Source organism: Corvus hawaiiensis, chromosome 2, assembly GCF_020740725.1.
Source record: "Corvus hawaiiensis isolate bCorHaw1 chromosome 2, bCorHaw1.pri.cur, whole genome shotgun sequence".
Lineage (NCBI taxonomy): Eukaryota > Metazoa > Chordata > Aves > Passeriformes > Corvidae > Corvus > Corvus hawaiiensis.
In genome coordinates, this window is record NC_063214.1 from 51,946,685 (window position 1) to 51,959,202 (window position 12,518).

The following is a 12,518-nucleotide window of genomic DNA, read 5'->3' on the forward strand; positions in this document are numbered from 1 at the left end:
ACATGTTTGAATCTATAGAGGATTAGATCTTACCTGTTACAATAAAACTGACATTTCTTTCAGATTTTCCCACTTTATTGGATGCCACACAGCTGTAGATTCCTGAGGATTTGGCTTCAGCTACAACCAGAGTGCTAGCAGTCTGCAAAAAAAAGAAGAGGTTTAGTTCTCCCCGGCTCAAGAGCTCAGTTAAAGCTTGCCTTCTCTTTTTCCTAAGTCTCACCACTGGCAGACCCAAGATCCACTCTTTCCATTCATTCAGTGATGGGCACCTCTGGGGCTATTTAAAGGAGATGTCATCATATACAGTTTTGGAAATGGGAGAAGAATAACAGGAAACAAGCTCCTTGGGTGACCCTTATATCATCAAAGCCATCATGACCAAAAAATCTCTGAATGTGTCTTTGAGTTTGATTTATCTCTCGCTGGTGATGTAATGGTAATCTACAAGACATGAAGCATGACACAGTGTGTTTCACACGAGGAGATAAGCAGCCTGTAGGAGAGCCAGACTGCAAAGGCAGTAGGTGAGGCATGCCTCAGGCATTTGGATAACGCTGGGGGAAAAAAGTCACTCCGTTTGGCACTAAACTCATTTGCTTTCTCTTTCATTTTCCCACGTATGTGTCAGGTGAGACAGAACAGCAGCAAAAGAGATGTTTACCCATTCTCTTTTGTACTATTTTCTGTTCTTGGACTTAATATTTCTATAATTAAATAATAATGTGTCAGTTTTATTTATGTTATATTCTATCACCATCTTAAGAGGTCCAGCACACTAGTTATTTTCTCGGAGTTATATGACTTGAAAGATAAGACCTTGAAAAGCCAGGGACCAAAACCACCTAATGTGCCCTTAAGAAACATAAAAACCATTGTAATAATAAGAGTTATACCTTTAGGGTGATGGAAAGCCATGGTCTAATGGCTCGTACACTAAGCAAAAGGGTAAAGTTATGCAGAAAGAACTGACATGTCATTCTGTTACAGAGCTGAGACATGAGGCATGAACGGACTTCATCAGTGTAATGTGCTCCCAGTTACAACTTGGTAGCCTCATTTTATGTCTTTCTGTTGCCATTTTACTTCTTCTGTAAAACATGGTTTGGCTGGAGTTACACGCAAAGCTGGGACAGTAAAGGAAATTGTGGGCCTTCAGAATCCCACTGTTTGGAATTGTTTGACTCTTCTAAAAACCTTAAAAATAAGTTCTGTGCAATTAATACATTCTTTTAAGTCTGCCTGATTGCAGGAGTTCAGAGACAAGCACAAGAGGGTGAGGCAGTAATAAATAAGGACCAGTTATCTACATTTCAACATAAACACTGACTGGACATTTGCCCTGCTTTAGTCTCCTACTGGGAGAATTCATAGCTATCTCCAAACTCCTGTTGAGCCCCTAAATAACATAGATCTTCTGGTTTCCAAAAATCATTCTTTAGTAGAAAGAGTCTATTACTTTTCCTACTACTTGAGCAAACACAGTTGAGGCAAATAATTTGATTTTGGCTTATTTGTTTTAGAAGACTGCACTATGGTAAAATCACTACAAGTCATGCTAAAAGCACCTCTACCCTGTTAAACTGTGTCTGTGGCCAACTACCTGTCTGCTAGCACACTACATAACATTTCTAGCTATAATTTTTCTAAACTACCTTTTTGGGTCTTCTGTGAGATGAAAGAGGATCAGTAATACCAGATAGATAATTACAGCCCTTAGAAAAAATCATCCTGTTTTGCTAAATTCAGTAGGCTGATCTCTACAAATTTCTAATTATAAAGGGTGGGCCCAGCCCTGTCCATATTTTGCCATTCTCTTTGAATTTTTTCCAGGTTCTAAACATAATTTTTTAAAGTGTGGACACAGAACCCAGCACCAGGATTCCTGCATCTGTTTTATCAACACTAACTCAGACCAGAAGGAAGTCCCACAATGTCTGCCACAGAAAGCTAATGTGGGTGGTTAAAAACTGCTTCTGCCATCCCAGACTTTCCACCAAAAAAATAGCCTTTTTTCTGCTAGCTGGTATTACCTCACAGCAACTTTGCCCAGGAAGCAACTGTGACCTAACATGCACAGTGAAGGAGAATGAAGTTCTTGCTCTCTGACTCCAGGACGCCTGTCTTTAATCTACTATACACAGAGGCAGAGCATTTCTGAGCCTGAAAAACACATGCTGACTATCCCTCCCACAACTACTCCAAAGGTTTGAAAAGTTTTTGGAAGTATCAGAATACGTTTTGTCCTTATACCATAAGGCATTATCTTTTAATGGAAAATTGTGCATACTATTTTGAGTTTTACTGCTTCAGCCCATTGTGATGTGATTATCACTTTTATCACTTCTATCACATTGAGGACAGCACACAGAGTTATGCTAAAGCAATATGACTGCGCTGACTTACAGACTATGCCTTTTCTTATTATTATGCAGTGTTTTGGTTTTGACCAACTTACACGGTCCCAAATACCTCTTTAGCATGGGCCAAGGATCACTTCCAACAGGCAACTCCCATGCAAGCAGTGTCTCTTTGGAAGGCAGGGGAAATAAATGCTATGAGCACAGGAGGCCTTGGTGCCAGAGAGCACACACTGATATGTTTACTTGACTAAGGCAGAGCAAGCCACAGTGTCTAGGAGGAAGCAAGACTGACTTTGCAACAGAACAGAATATTTCAGAGACAACATGTCTCTGTGTAAATCTTTTAGCTTATAAATTAGTCACAAGGATAAGATAACATCTCTTTAAATAGTTTGTGAGCCCTCCAGTGGTGCTGTCTGTGTTTTGCATTGTGGATGCCAGCCAAAACCCACCCGAGAAACAGTGTGTACAAAACTAGGCATGGCATGTTGTTGTTTATGGAGAAACTATGGCTGTTTGAGATCAGTTCGTGCAGCACGGTTCCTCTATACAGCTGCTGCTGCAAAAGAAGCGAAAGTTTTTGCAATCTTGTATTGTCTAGCATCACAACTGGGAGTTTCAGGCTCTGGATTTGCAACTATGTTATATACAGAAAGTCTGAACTGAGTTGGCATGATCAGACAGAACAGGCAAATCCCTCCTGGCATGCTCAATATCTTGAGCATCATCTGTCCACAAACCCCATTTACCACCAAAGTTTTGGCCCTTTAGTCCTTTTTTTCTACTCCCACCATCTCAGCTGAAGCACTATGTTACAGGCTCATCTCAAACCAGGGGCTAGGGAAATAAGTCCCATACTGCTGCTGCTTTGCCAGGCAAATAAAAGAGACACAAAGCAGAAATCCTAAGAGATGGAAGAAGAATTTACAGATTTGTTTGTGGTGGAAACTGATGACAAAAAGACTGGGGAGGCAAAGAGAGTACAAAGCAGCTGACACAATCATTGCGCTTGGAGCCAGGGTGGGCTGGTCTTTCCCCTGGAGGGTCTGCTTGAATTTCTGTTTTCTCAAAGTAGCTGAGATAGAGGATTCCCAGTGCTCCAGCTGATGGCAGAGAAGGAAAAGGAGTCTTCAGAAAATGTTTGGCAACCTGGCTCTTATGTGACTCCCAGAAGGCCTCTGTAGACACTGACATAAACTTGCTCTGCTCAGAGATTGCTGACCTGACTTCTTGAAACAGCCCAAGCATTTAAAAAGCAAAACAAAACACTGTCCTTTCAACATAGAGCAGGTTAGTGCAAGTCTGTCAGTTATTGCCGATTCCCTTCTAGTTATGCTTTTAAGAAGGACTATTTGTTGAAAGAAAAAAAGGAAATAAATGAAAATATGCTCTCTTTACACACTTGGATTTATCTTTGTCTAAAGGAATATCATTTAGGAAGATCCATATCTGAATATTGGTACCTCACTGTTGGATTGGTCTGTTTGTGCCACAGACATTCAATCTGCGTGCCTCACATGTTGGCAAGGAGCATCAGAGCAAAACATCTGGTCAACACGTTTCATCTTCAGGACCACCATAGAAGAAACACCAGAATATCCACAACAGGAGGACATGAGTATGTGCAGGAGAGCACCCACTTTCCCCCTGAGGTTAGACAGAAAAATCTCTGCAAGCTGCTGCCATATAGCAAGCAGAGCTGCGTTTTCCCTCTGCACCCCATGCTGTCCTGCTGGAACAGTCCATGGGACACAGCTGGCTGGCAAAGAATCACGGCACAGACCAGTATCCTGCCCTCCTCCCCAGGGCAAGGCAGTGCTCCATTCACACCTCCCTCCTGCTCCAAGGGAGGGGATCAACCTCTGGAGTGGAGGGAGGCACAGCTCAGCAGCAGCAAGCCCCAAGTTCTGCTGGTTTTAATCTCACCAAGGGCTTGGCTCTGCTGGTGCCTCCCAACGATTCACTTCGGAGTGTTGACAGCAATTCTAGTAGCACTCGGGAAGGCTCCAGGAGAAGTTACAACGTGCTGAAGAGAGGCAAGTGATGCTCCCAGTGCTATCTTTAGCCTGGGCTCTGAGGAAGATCATACTGTCCGTATATTCATCTGCCTGCCAGCCTGTCCATCTGTCTGCCAGTATCCTCTCCTCCCCCACGTGCTCGGTAATTTTTGAATCCATTGTCCAAAACTTATTGACAAGTCAAAGCTCGTAAGATCTCATGCATTTCATGAAAACCAGCTGTTGAGTAGAGAAGAAAGATCAAAACGTTGCTGCAGTGAGCTGAACAGCTTTCTCTTCCTCTTTGGGTTCCAGATGGCCAATCTGCACAGATGTACTGGCCAGACAGCTGGCATGTGTCAGGACTGAGAACAGACACAGCACATGACTTCTTCACCTCACCAGTAATGTGGGAACTTGGAAGACAGGTAGATGTTTAGGGCTTGGCACAGAAGATGCAGGAGAGATGGAACCATTCTATTTTGCACGATTACACTTATCAGTCATGTCCAGGAAGGATTGACTCCTGTGACTATCTAGCACTCCGCTTTGGAGGCTTACAATTTTTAAAACTACCACCATCTTTGCCAGCCAAGACAGAGATGCACAAGGGTGAGTCTAAATTTTGTCTCACAGAATCATGTTGCAGGGCCATTACTTTCCATTTTCCATGAAGTCAAGTGACTTTGTCATTCACAAGTGCCACTAAAGACTTGTGTCAGTTAGGTATTCATGCAGTGGAAAACAAAGCCATCCATCCATCCATCCATCCATCCATATATATATATTTACACACACACACACACACATACATATATGCATGATAAACCCCAATTTCATGCATTACTATCCTTGATACACAATTCCTGGAGGCATACCCTGTGACACAGACCCAGCTTTCATGGTACCTTCTATTGGTCAGTGGGGCTCCAACATTTGCTAGCAGCAGAGGCATGAGGCCATCACGGACATTCTGTTCCATTTCAGGTTCTCAAAAATGTGGTTCTATAGGTTAGGTCCCAAAAACAAGAGGATTTTCTCCCACTCCCTCCAACTTTTCCCTGTACTCAACTACCCTCTCATCTACTGTCTCCTTTCCTTGGATTTATAATTCTTTCTTCTTGGCCCACGCTTTAGCTTTCCCCCATCGGAACTTGCCTTCTTAGTGGTCTTCTGCACATGCTCCATGCCCAGGATCCTTGTTGACTTCTCCTATAGCACCTTGTCCCTTGTACCCTTGTACAAGGTGTACCAAGTGCTTCCAAAGCTGTTGATAAGCTAGTGTGTGCCCGCATGCTCAGGAGAGAACAGATGCCTGTATGCATGCACTGCTTCTGATGGCATGCACTGGCACAATGAACACACCAGCTCTTTGTACCTTATTATTGCAGATCATTCACTGATTGACATTCTAATGAACACTGACCATGCAAAGAATAATAATCAGTGTTAGCCCTCAGTTAGACATAGCAGTTAGCTTTAGCTGGGAACACTGAGAAGTGATGGGTATTAGTAGTTGAATGACAGGAGAGTGCCTGTGACCTGTTTACACGATAAACCTAAGAATAGCACAGCTTTGTAGGAAGTCACTGAAATGTCCAACAAAACAAGAATGAAAACTTTGGGTGGGGGAAGCAAATCACTTCAAGATTTGTCTTATGATTAAGTATTATGGCTTGTGTTACGAAGTTCTTCCATTGTACCACTCGAGTTTCTCAATGTCTGCTTAGAGAGGCTTTAGCGGAAATGTTACTAAAACACTGTTGTCACAGTTTCGCTGTCACCAAAGAATAATGTAATGCAGGCTTCCTGCACTACTTTAACTGCACAGGCACAGGGCTTGAGGTTTTTCTAACTTTAAAATATACTTGTGGCTACCTTGATAACTGCAGACAAACAAACAACCTACCACAGCAAAGAGCCAAACTGGAAGCACTTAGATGTTGCACATACAGGAAACATGTGGAACTGGCACAATGACTTTAGGAAGGTGAAAGCAGCTACCTTCATTGCTAAAGAAACCTGTTGATCACTCCTTGTTCATCTCTTCCCTTGCTTACAATAATCTCATCCTGTGACCACCCTCATTTCTCCTTTCATGCTAACCCAAATGTGAAACTTTCTGAGTTTCTTCATTCATTTCCTACCTCTTTGTCTCCTACATCTTTGTTGTTTCCATTGAGCTTTGAGATTATTTTTACCACACTTGCTGTCTTGGGATGTGGAAGCAGGGTAGACACTGTTTATTTAGCAGGGCACCACCGATGTGGAAGTGCCTCAGAGAGCTGTTCACAGCTGCTTGCAGGAGTAGAACTGCTCACAGTAGCAGTCCATCAGAGACAGGCACTCGTGATGACGTGCTGCATTCAGTGAGCTCAGTGCTATTAACACTCTGACAATGTTGCTGCAGATGGGCAAGGGTTCTGTCTGAACTGTCTCTTTGAGTTTGCTCAGGGAGACTGAGAGTGAGTCTTGGGCTGCAAAGAGTAAAAAGCCATAGACTCCCAGGGATTTAAAAGAACAATCTTGGATGCTCTAGAGCAGCTGTATGTGCACTAATCATGCAACTCTCAGCTGGCCAGGAGCCTGGGCATAGAGAGCATTTTTTACTTACAATAGCAATCCAGCTGTGCTTGAAAAGCTACGGAAGAGCAGCAGTAGAGAAACTTTAGAAAAGCTGTGAAAAAGCTGAGTAAAGAGATTGTTTCACCAACCTCCCGCTCCCCATAGAGACCAGGAGGAACAAGGCAAAACAAGGCAGACCTTTCTTAGTTGAACTAAATAGCAAAAAGACAAGGAATACCAGGGAGGACCAGTAAGTTTCACTGCAAGTCCTTCCATGCAAAGACCATTCCTTGGTTCATTTCTGGGCACATTTTTCAAAAAGGGCTGCTTGCCAAAGACTTGCAGTTCTGCTGCAAGGACCCATTATTAGCATCTTCCTCCAGGGAGAAATTTATTTGCTGTTGACTGGAAGTTGCTTTGACATTTTAGCCACTTCTCTTCCACTGTCTCCAAAATACATGGTACACAAGGAGAATGAGATCTGGTCATTAGACAGCTCCTTCTGCACCCTGTGAACAGGTAGGACTGCACCCACAGCACGGCTATATGACTGCTGGAAAATAACTGATTCTTAGCATCTTGTTCATCATTCCCGCTTTGGAATAGACGGTGTCTTCCTGTGCCTGAAATGATTTCCCTTTCCTCCTTCAAATCCCTCCTTATGTTTCACTTTTCGTGTGCTTTCCTATGATAGTCCACCCTAGGAAACTGTTTGCTCCCATCTTCACCTTGATCTTTAAGCACGTAGAGCTGGACAGCTAAATAGGGCAAATGTCTCACTGGGATCCAGGCTGTTCCCATGTGCTGGAATGGTGCCATGAACACCTGTGATACTTTCTAAATAATATAACAGCAGGAGAAAATGCAGTCCCAGATCTGATTCTTGGCTGCATGTAAAACCCTGTTTATTCTGCGGTGTGTGAAAGGGCCTTGACATGAGAGTAACTACAGTTTATACCCATTTTCATATTCAAGAAACTGAAAAGCCATCAAGGAAAAGAGACCTATAACCCCAGTGCCCTTAGAATTACAAAAAGCATTTTGATGTCACTAAAAGTGAAAGGCCTAGAGTAAGATAGGCTTTAAAATTTATAATCTCTTTAGGTATTATTGTCACAAACCAAACTAACCTGTGAGAACAGACTCTGTGACAGTGTCATAGCATTGTACATCTTCACCTGAGCTGCTCAGAAGCACAGACCACCCAACCACACCAAATCAGTCTCATGTCTATCCCAGGGAAGTGCAGCTGATCTAGGGTATCCTTGATTTGAAGGCTTTAACTGATGGACAGCCCTCCTTAGCCCTTGGCAAGGTAATCTCATTGGCTTTCTCTTCCACATTAGACACCAATAGACTACAGGTCCACATGCCCTTTGGAATTATCTGCATCTCCCCATGGCCCATAAAGGGATGCTTGACTTAGACTAACACCTAAAATTTAGATGATCAACACTGCTGGGATAAATCCCATCTTGCTGTCTCTGACTGAGATCTCTCTTAAACTTTGCTTCTGTAATCTGGATTCTCTTGGCTCTTCAGAATTTATTCCAAAAAAGACTTGGCCATCTAATCATCTAGGACCACATCTGTGAATAAACTCACTGATGAGAGTAAATAGTTTAATTCTCATAGAAAAAACAACATGAAATTGTGCAATTGCACAAAATGAAGCAAAGATGGCCTGGAACCCTGCCCCTGTGCTCCTGAGGTACCCCAAGATACTTCAGGCTATGACTAAGAGAGCAGATACAGTGAATCCCGCTGATACACTCTCTTGGTATGTCACTTACCTTAATATGACTGCCTCCAGAAAAAAATACATCTCTGCCTCTCAGCAGATAAATACCAAGTATGAAAGTTATCTGCATGTATGCAAGTCCTCAAATCCAAACAATATCAAAATACTGGCTTCTTCTCTGTTACCTTGTTCTCAAAGCATCTTACAGTGCCTTTTCAACACATGCTGTCACACAGAAAAGTTATCTGCTCCTAGGAAACATACCTTATTTTTGCCCTCTATTACAGCCGTTCGCTCAGAGATGCTCTGGATCCTGTTTCCTACGTGGCTGCCAGCTTTCAGGATGAAAGATCCTTCAGTATGAAAGCAAAATCCATGCCTGAAGACAATAAAAATTGAAATTTAACTGATTTGGTGATAGAAATTGAACACATAAAACAAAGCAATTGTTTTGAAAACAGTGATTAGTCAGGAAAACTACAGGTGCTGTGATGACCAGGCAAGTATAATTACTTCTCATTAAATCTTGAGGTTTGGAGCCTGATAATCAGATTCACTTCCACAGCCCCTCCTTGAATATTTGCTCTCTGGCATCAGTGTTCACAGTTAACCCACTGCAAACTCAGAGGTCAGAATTTATAGTCAGAGCCTAAATATAGGGCTGTACAAGACCAACATCCCAATTCCAAAGCTCCTGTTTTCAGACATTGCCAAAACATGAGTTCATACTATTTTTATATTTGTTCCAAGATCCATTCCATAATGCATTGGATGCTCTTTTACTCTGTGCAGGTTCTTTTTGTTTTAACAAAAAACGATGCCAGTTTTTACTTCTGAATTTTTTTTTTTTTAGTTCTGTTTACAAAATGCCAAGATATTAATACTGAGGTTCAATGATTACAAGACACATGGTAAAAATAAGCATAATCCTGCAAATTAACAAAACAAAGTTAAACTAAACTTAACGTACCTAGATTGCAAAGGGATTTAAATGATCATTTAACTGGAAAAAAAATAAAATTCTTCTTAATGAATGGAAGTCCCAGAGAAAAAATGGTTTTGCCTTATGCAACAAATTGGCTTGTAATCAGAACATTCAGGTGTGGTCATGGTAGAACTAATTTTTTTCTTAAAGTCTGATTTGGTACACATGGAAATAAACACATTGGAATGCTTCTTATGTGCTGCCTGACTCTGTTCTTCTTTGAGAATATCTAGTTCAGTTTTTCATCCAGAATTTAGTTGTTGCTTGCTCAGTTCCAGCTTCACTGGCAGAGATTAACCCTTCAGCTGCATGAAGTTCTTTCAAATACACTGTGTTTCTTGGATTTGAAAGATAACGGCTGTAGTATCTGTAATCAAATAGTTCTGGTTTGTATAACAGTTGTTTGGAGAAATGAACTTTAAAGCCCAGTGACTGGAAAATAGAATGTGATGCAATCCTGACCAAAGAATGAGGTTAATTTCCCTTCAGCCAACTCTGCAGTTTGCTTAAAATTTGTGTCGTTTAGAATATCAATGGTACACCAACTTTACACGCTTGTTTTTAATTGTGCAGCTTTGCGTCAAACTGGCCAACGTCTGAGCAGATATTACAGCTTAAAGAAATAATGACATGGAAACTAGCTTGGGCTGCCCAAATTTCACAATGTGCATTGAAAGGATCAGTGTGCCAGAAAAGACAAAAAAATCCCAGGAGAAGGCAGTGGAGATTCATGCATGGAGAGAGGACAGGGAGCAATAGCACGGCTATCTACACTTCTTTCAGACTTGGTTTAAAAGCCAACTTCTAATACATGATTGTTGAGGCCAGGGTGGATGAAAAACAGCTGCATTAGTATGGGCACTTGTTGCATTCAGAGGAGAAAAAATGGTTACAATTATTCAGAAAGGTAGATGCCATTTACTTTGCACATTTAATGCTTTAAGAAATCTGGTTCTGTAACAAGAATACAACGCAAAAGGCATGATAATTTGGCTAAGCTGGTAACATTTTCATGCCATAGAAGATATCAGAACCCAATTTACGATGCCAGGCACACAGGCAGTAGCAAATGCACATCTTTGTGACTGGATGTAATCTGTACAGGAAAATAGAGACAACAAAATCTCACTTCACCTGTGTCAAAAAGTGCCTCCTAATTTTTTTTCCTATCCCCACGGAATGCATTTATGTTTCTTTGTTACATTGCTGAAATTTTGTACTCTTTAACATAGAAGTCCTTACAGAGAAACATACATTGGTAAAGGACAGAGAGAAGGCATAATGCATATTCAGAAGCTCTTTGTGCAACTCAGAAAAGCATCACCAATTTCCTTTCTTACAGCTCTGGAGCCTCCAGACTCAGTTGCTATTATTATACTCTTCCTCACAATTCCTTAAAAAGACCATATACATTTAGTGTGCCATGTCTAAGGGATGAGGACAGTGTTATGTCTTTGTTGATGCTTAGCACAATGAGGTGCTGATTACTCATTAATACCAGAAAGCAAACCACCATCATAACTACAATAGCATCACAATAACAAGAAAAACACATGTAAAGTGCTTGATTGGCCCTGGAGGCACATATGTGAACTCTACTGACGTCACATTCCATTCTATATCCGAACTGGCGATTACAATGTTAATGCAATTAGAGTAGAAAATCGAATACATGTCATAGCTGTTGTCCATGGTTTTAATAAAAAAGGAGTCACAATCAAGCTGAAAATACTACATCCAACAGCACACAGCTGGAGATGTGCGTACTGTTGTACACACTACTTCAGCTCCACTGGCTGCTGGACCAACAAATGTTTGCAGATCAGTTGCAGCACAGCTGCCAGGCAGAGTCTAGGACAAAACTCAGACTCATCCCTTTGGGTGCAGAACCAGATGCTTTCTCTCATCAGCTGCCAAATCCCTTCACTTTAACCTCAAATACACTAAAATAGCTCAGGGACAGCACATGAGCTGTGTCCACTATTCTGAGCTGGCTACTCAGGTTAGTACTCCAAGTCATCCCACCTCTTACTGCTGCCTGGGGTGCCATGTGAAGAACGCTGCCTAAGCCAGCAGCATCAGGTAGAGATGGGGAAGGGAAAAATTAGTCAGGAGTCCTGCCTCTTAATGTGACCTCACCTTCTAACAACTGGCATTTTGTAGCAGAAAGAGAAAAGGTTCTGCTGAACTTAGATGTAATCATCAAACCAAATGTTTGTGTTAAGCACAGATGCTTGGAGAGAAAAAGAGAAAACTGAAAACACAAAAATCTATGCTGGCTGGAACCAAAATAGGCAATCGTCTTCCAGTTAACTCGATTGATGTTTCATAGCATGTGTCCTCACATAACATCAGCTACATATTTTTCTGATTTCAAGGAAATCACCAATTTCTTCAAACTGCCCACGCAGTAAAATAACAAGGCCATTGCCTTTTTAGCAAGAACTGTCTGTGTTTCCAGGGAATCCTACTGAATTTTAGATACTTTAATCTTACTCCAGATATCTCCAGAGCACGTGAATTCCTGAAGTGTTCTGTTGTGGGATGAGCCTCAGTGCTTTGCATCTTCAGGAAATCTTACAGCAGGGTTACCGCCAGGTTAATGAAAAAGCACGTAGTGTGTGCAGGGATTGATAAACAAGCTGATATCTGCCAGCACATTTCTAAGCACTTCTTTCACCTGTGTCCCTGCAGACCCTTTCATATTTCTACTTTGTGGGTGCAACTCTGCACGTGTAGAGATCCCACATAACAAGTGCTAACGGGCTGTGTACAAACCTAAGTTTCTAGAAGTTACACAACCTTGGAGTGAGGTAATCAGACTCTGCTGCCTTAGTCGAGTGCTGGTGAAAGCAGAGCTCTCAGGT

General features: G+C 41.8%; 1 protein-coding gene across 2 annotated transcripts in view; it reads right to left on the reverse strand.

Annotated features, from left to right (window-relative positions):
- The window catches only part of FLT1 (fms related receptor tyrosine kinase 1), a 109,206-nt gene that overhangs the window by 47,990 nt on the left and 48,698 nt on the right, over nucleotides 1–12,518 (reverse strand). For both annotated transcript variants that reach the window (XM_048294969.1, XM_048294970.1), the window contains exons 11-12: nucleotides 8,931–9,045; nucleotides 34–142 (exon numbers count right to left, since the gene is read on the reverse strand). In XM_048294969.1, the coding sequence (XP_048150926.1) occupies nucleotides 34–142; nucleotides 8,931–9,045 (224 nt within the window). The remainder of the gene's footprint in view (nucleotides 1–33; nucleotides 143–8,930; nucleotides 9,046–12,518) is intronic.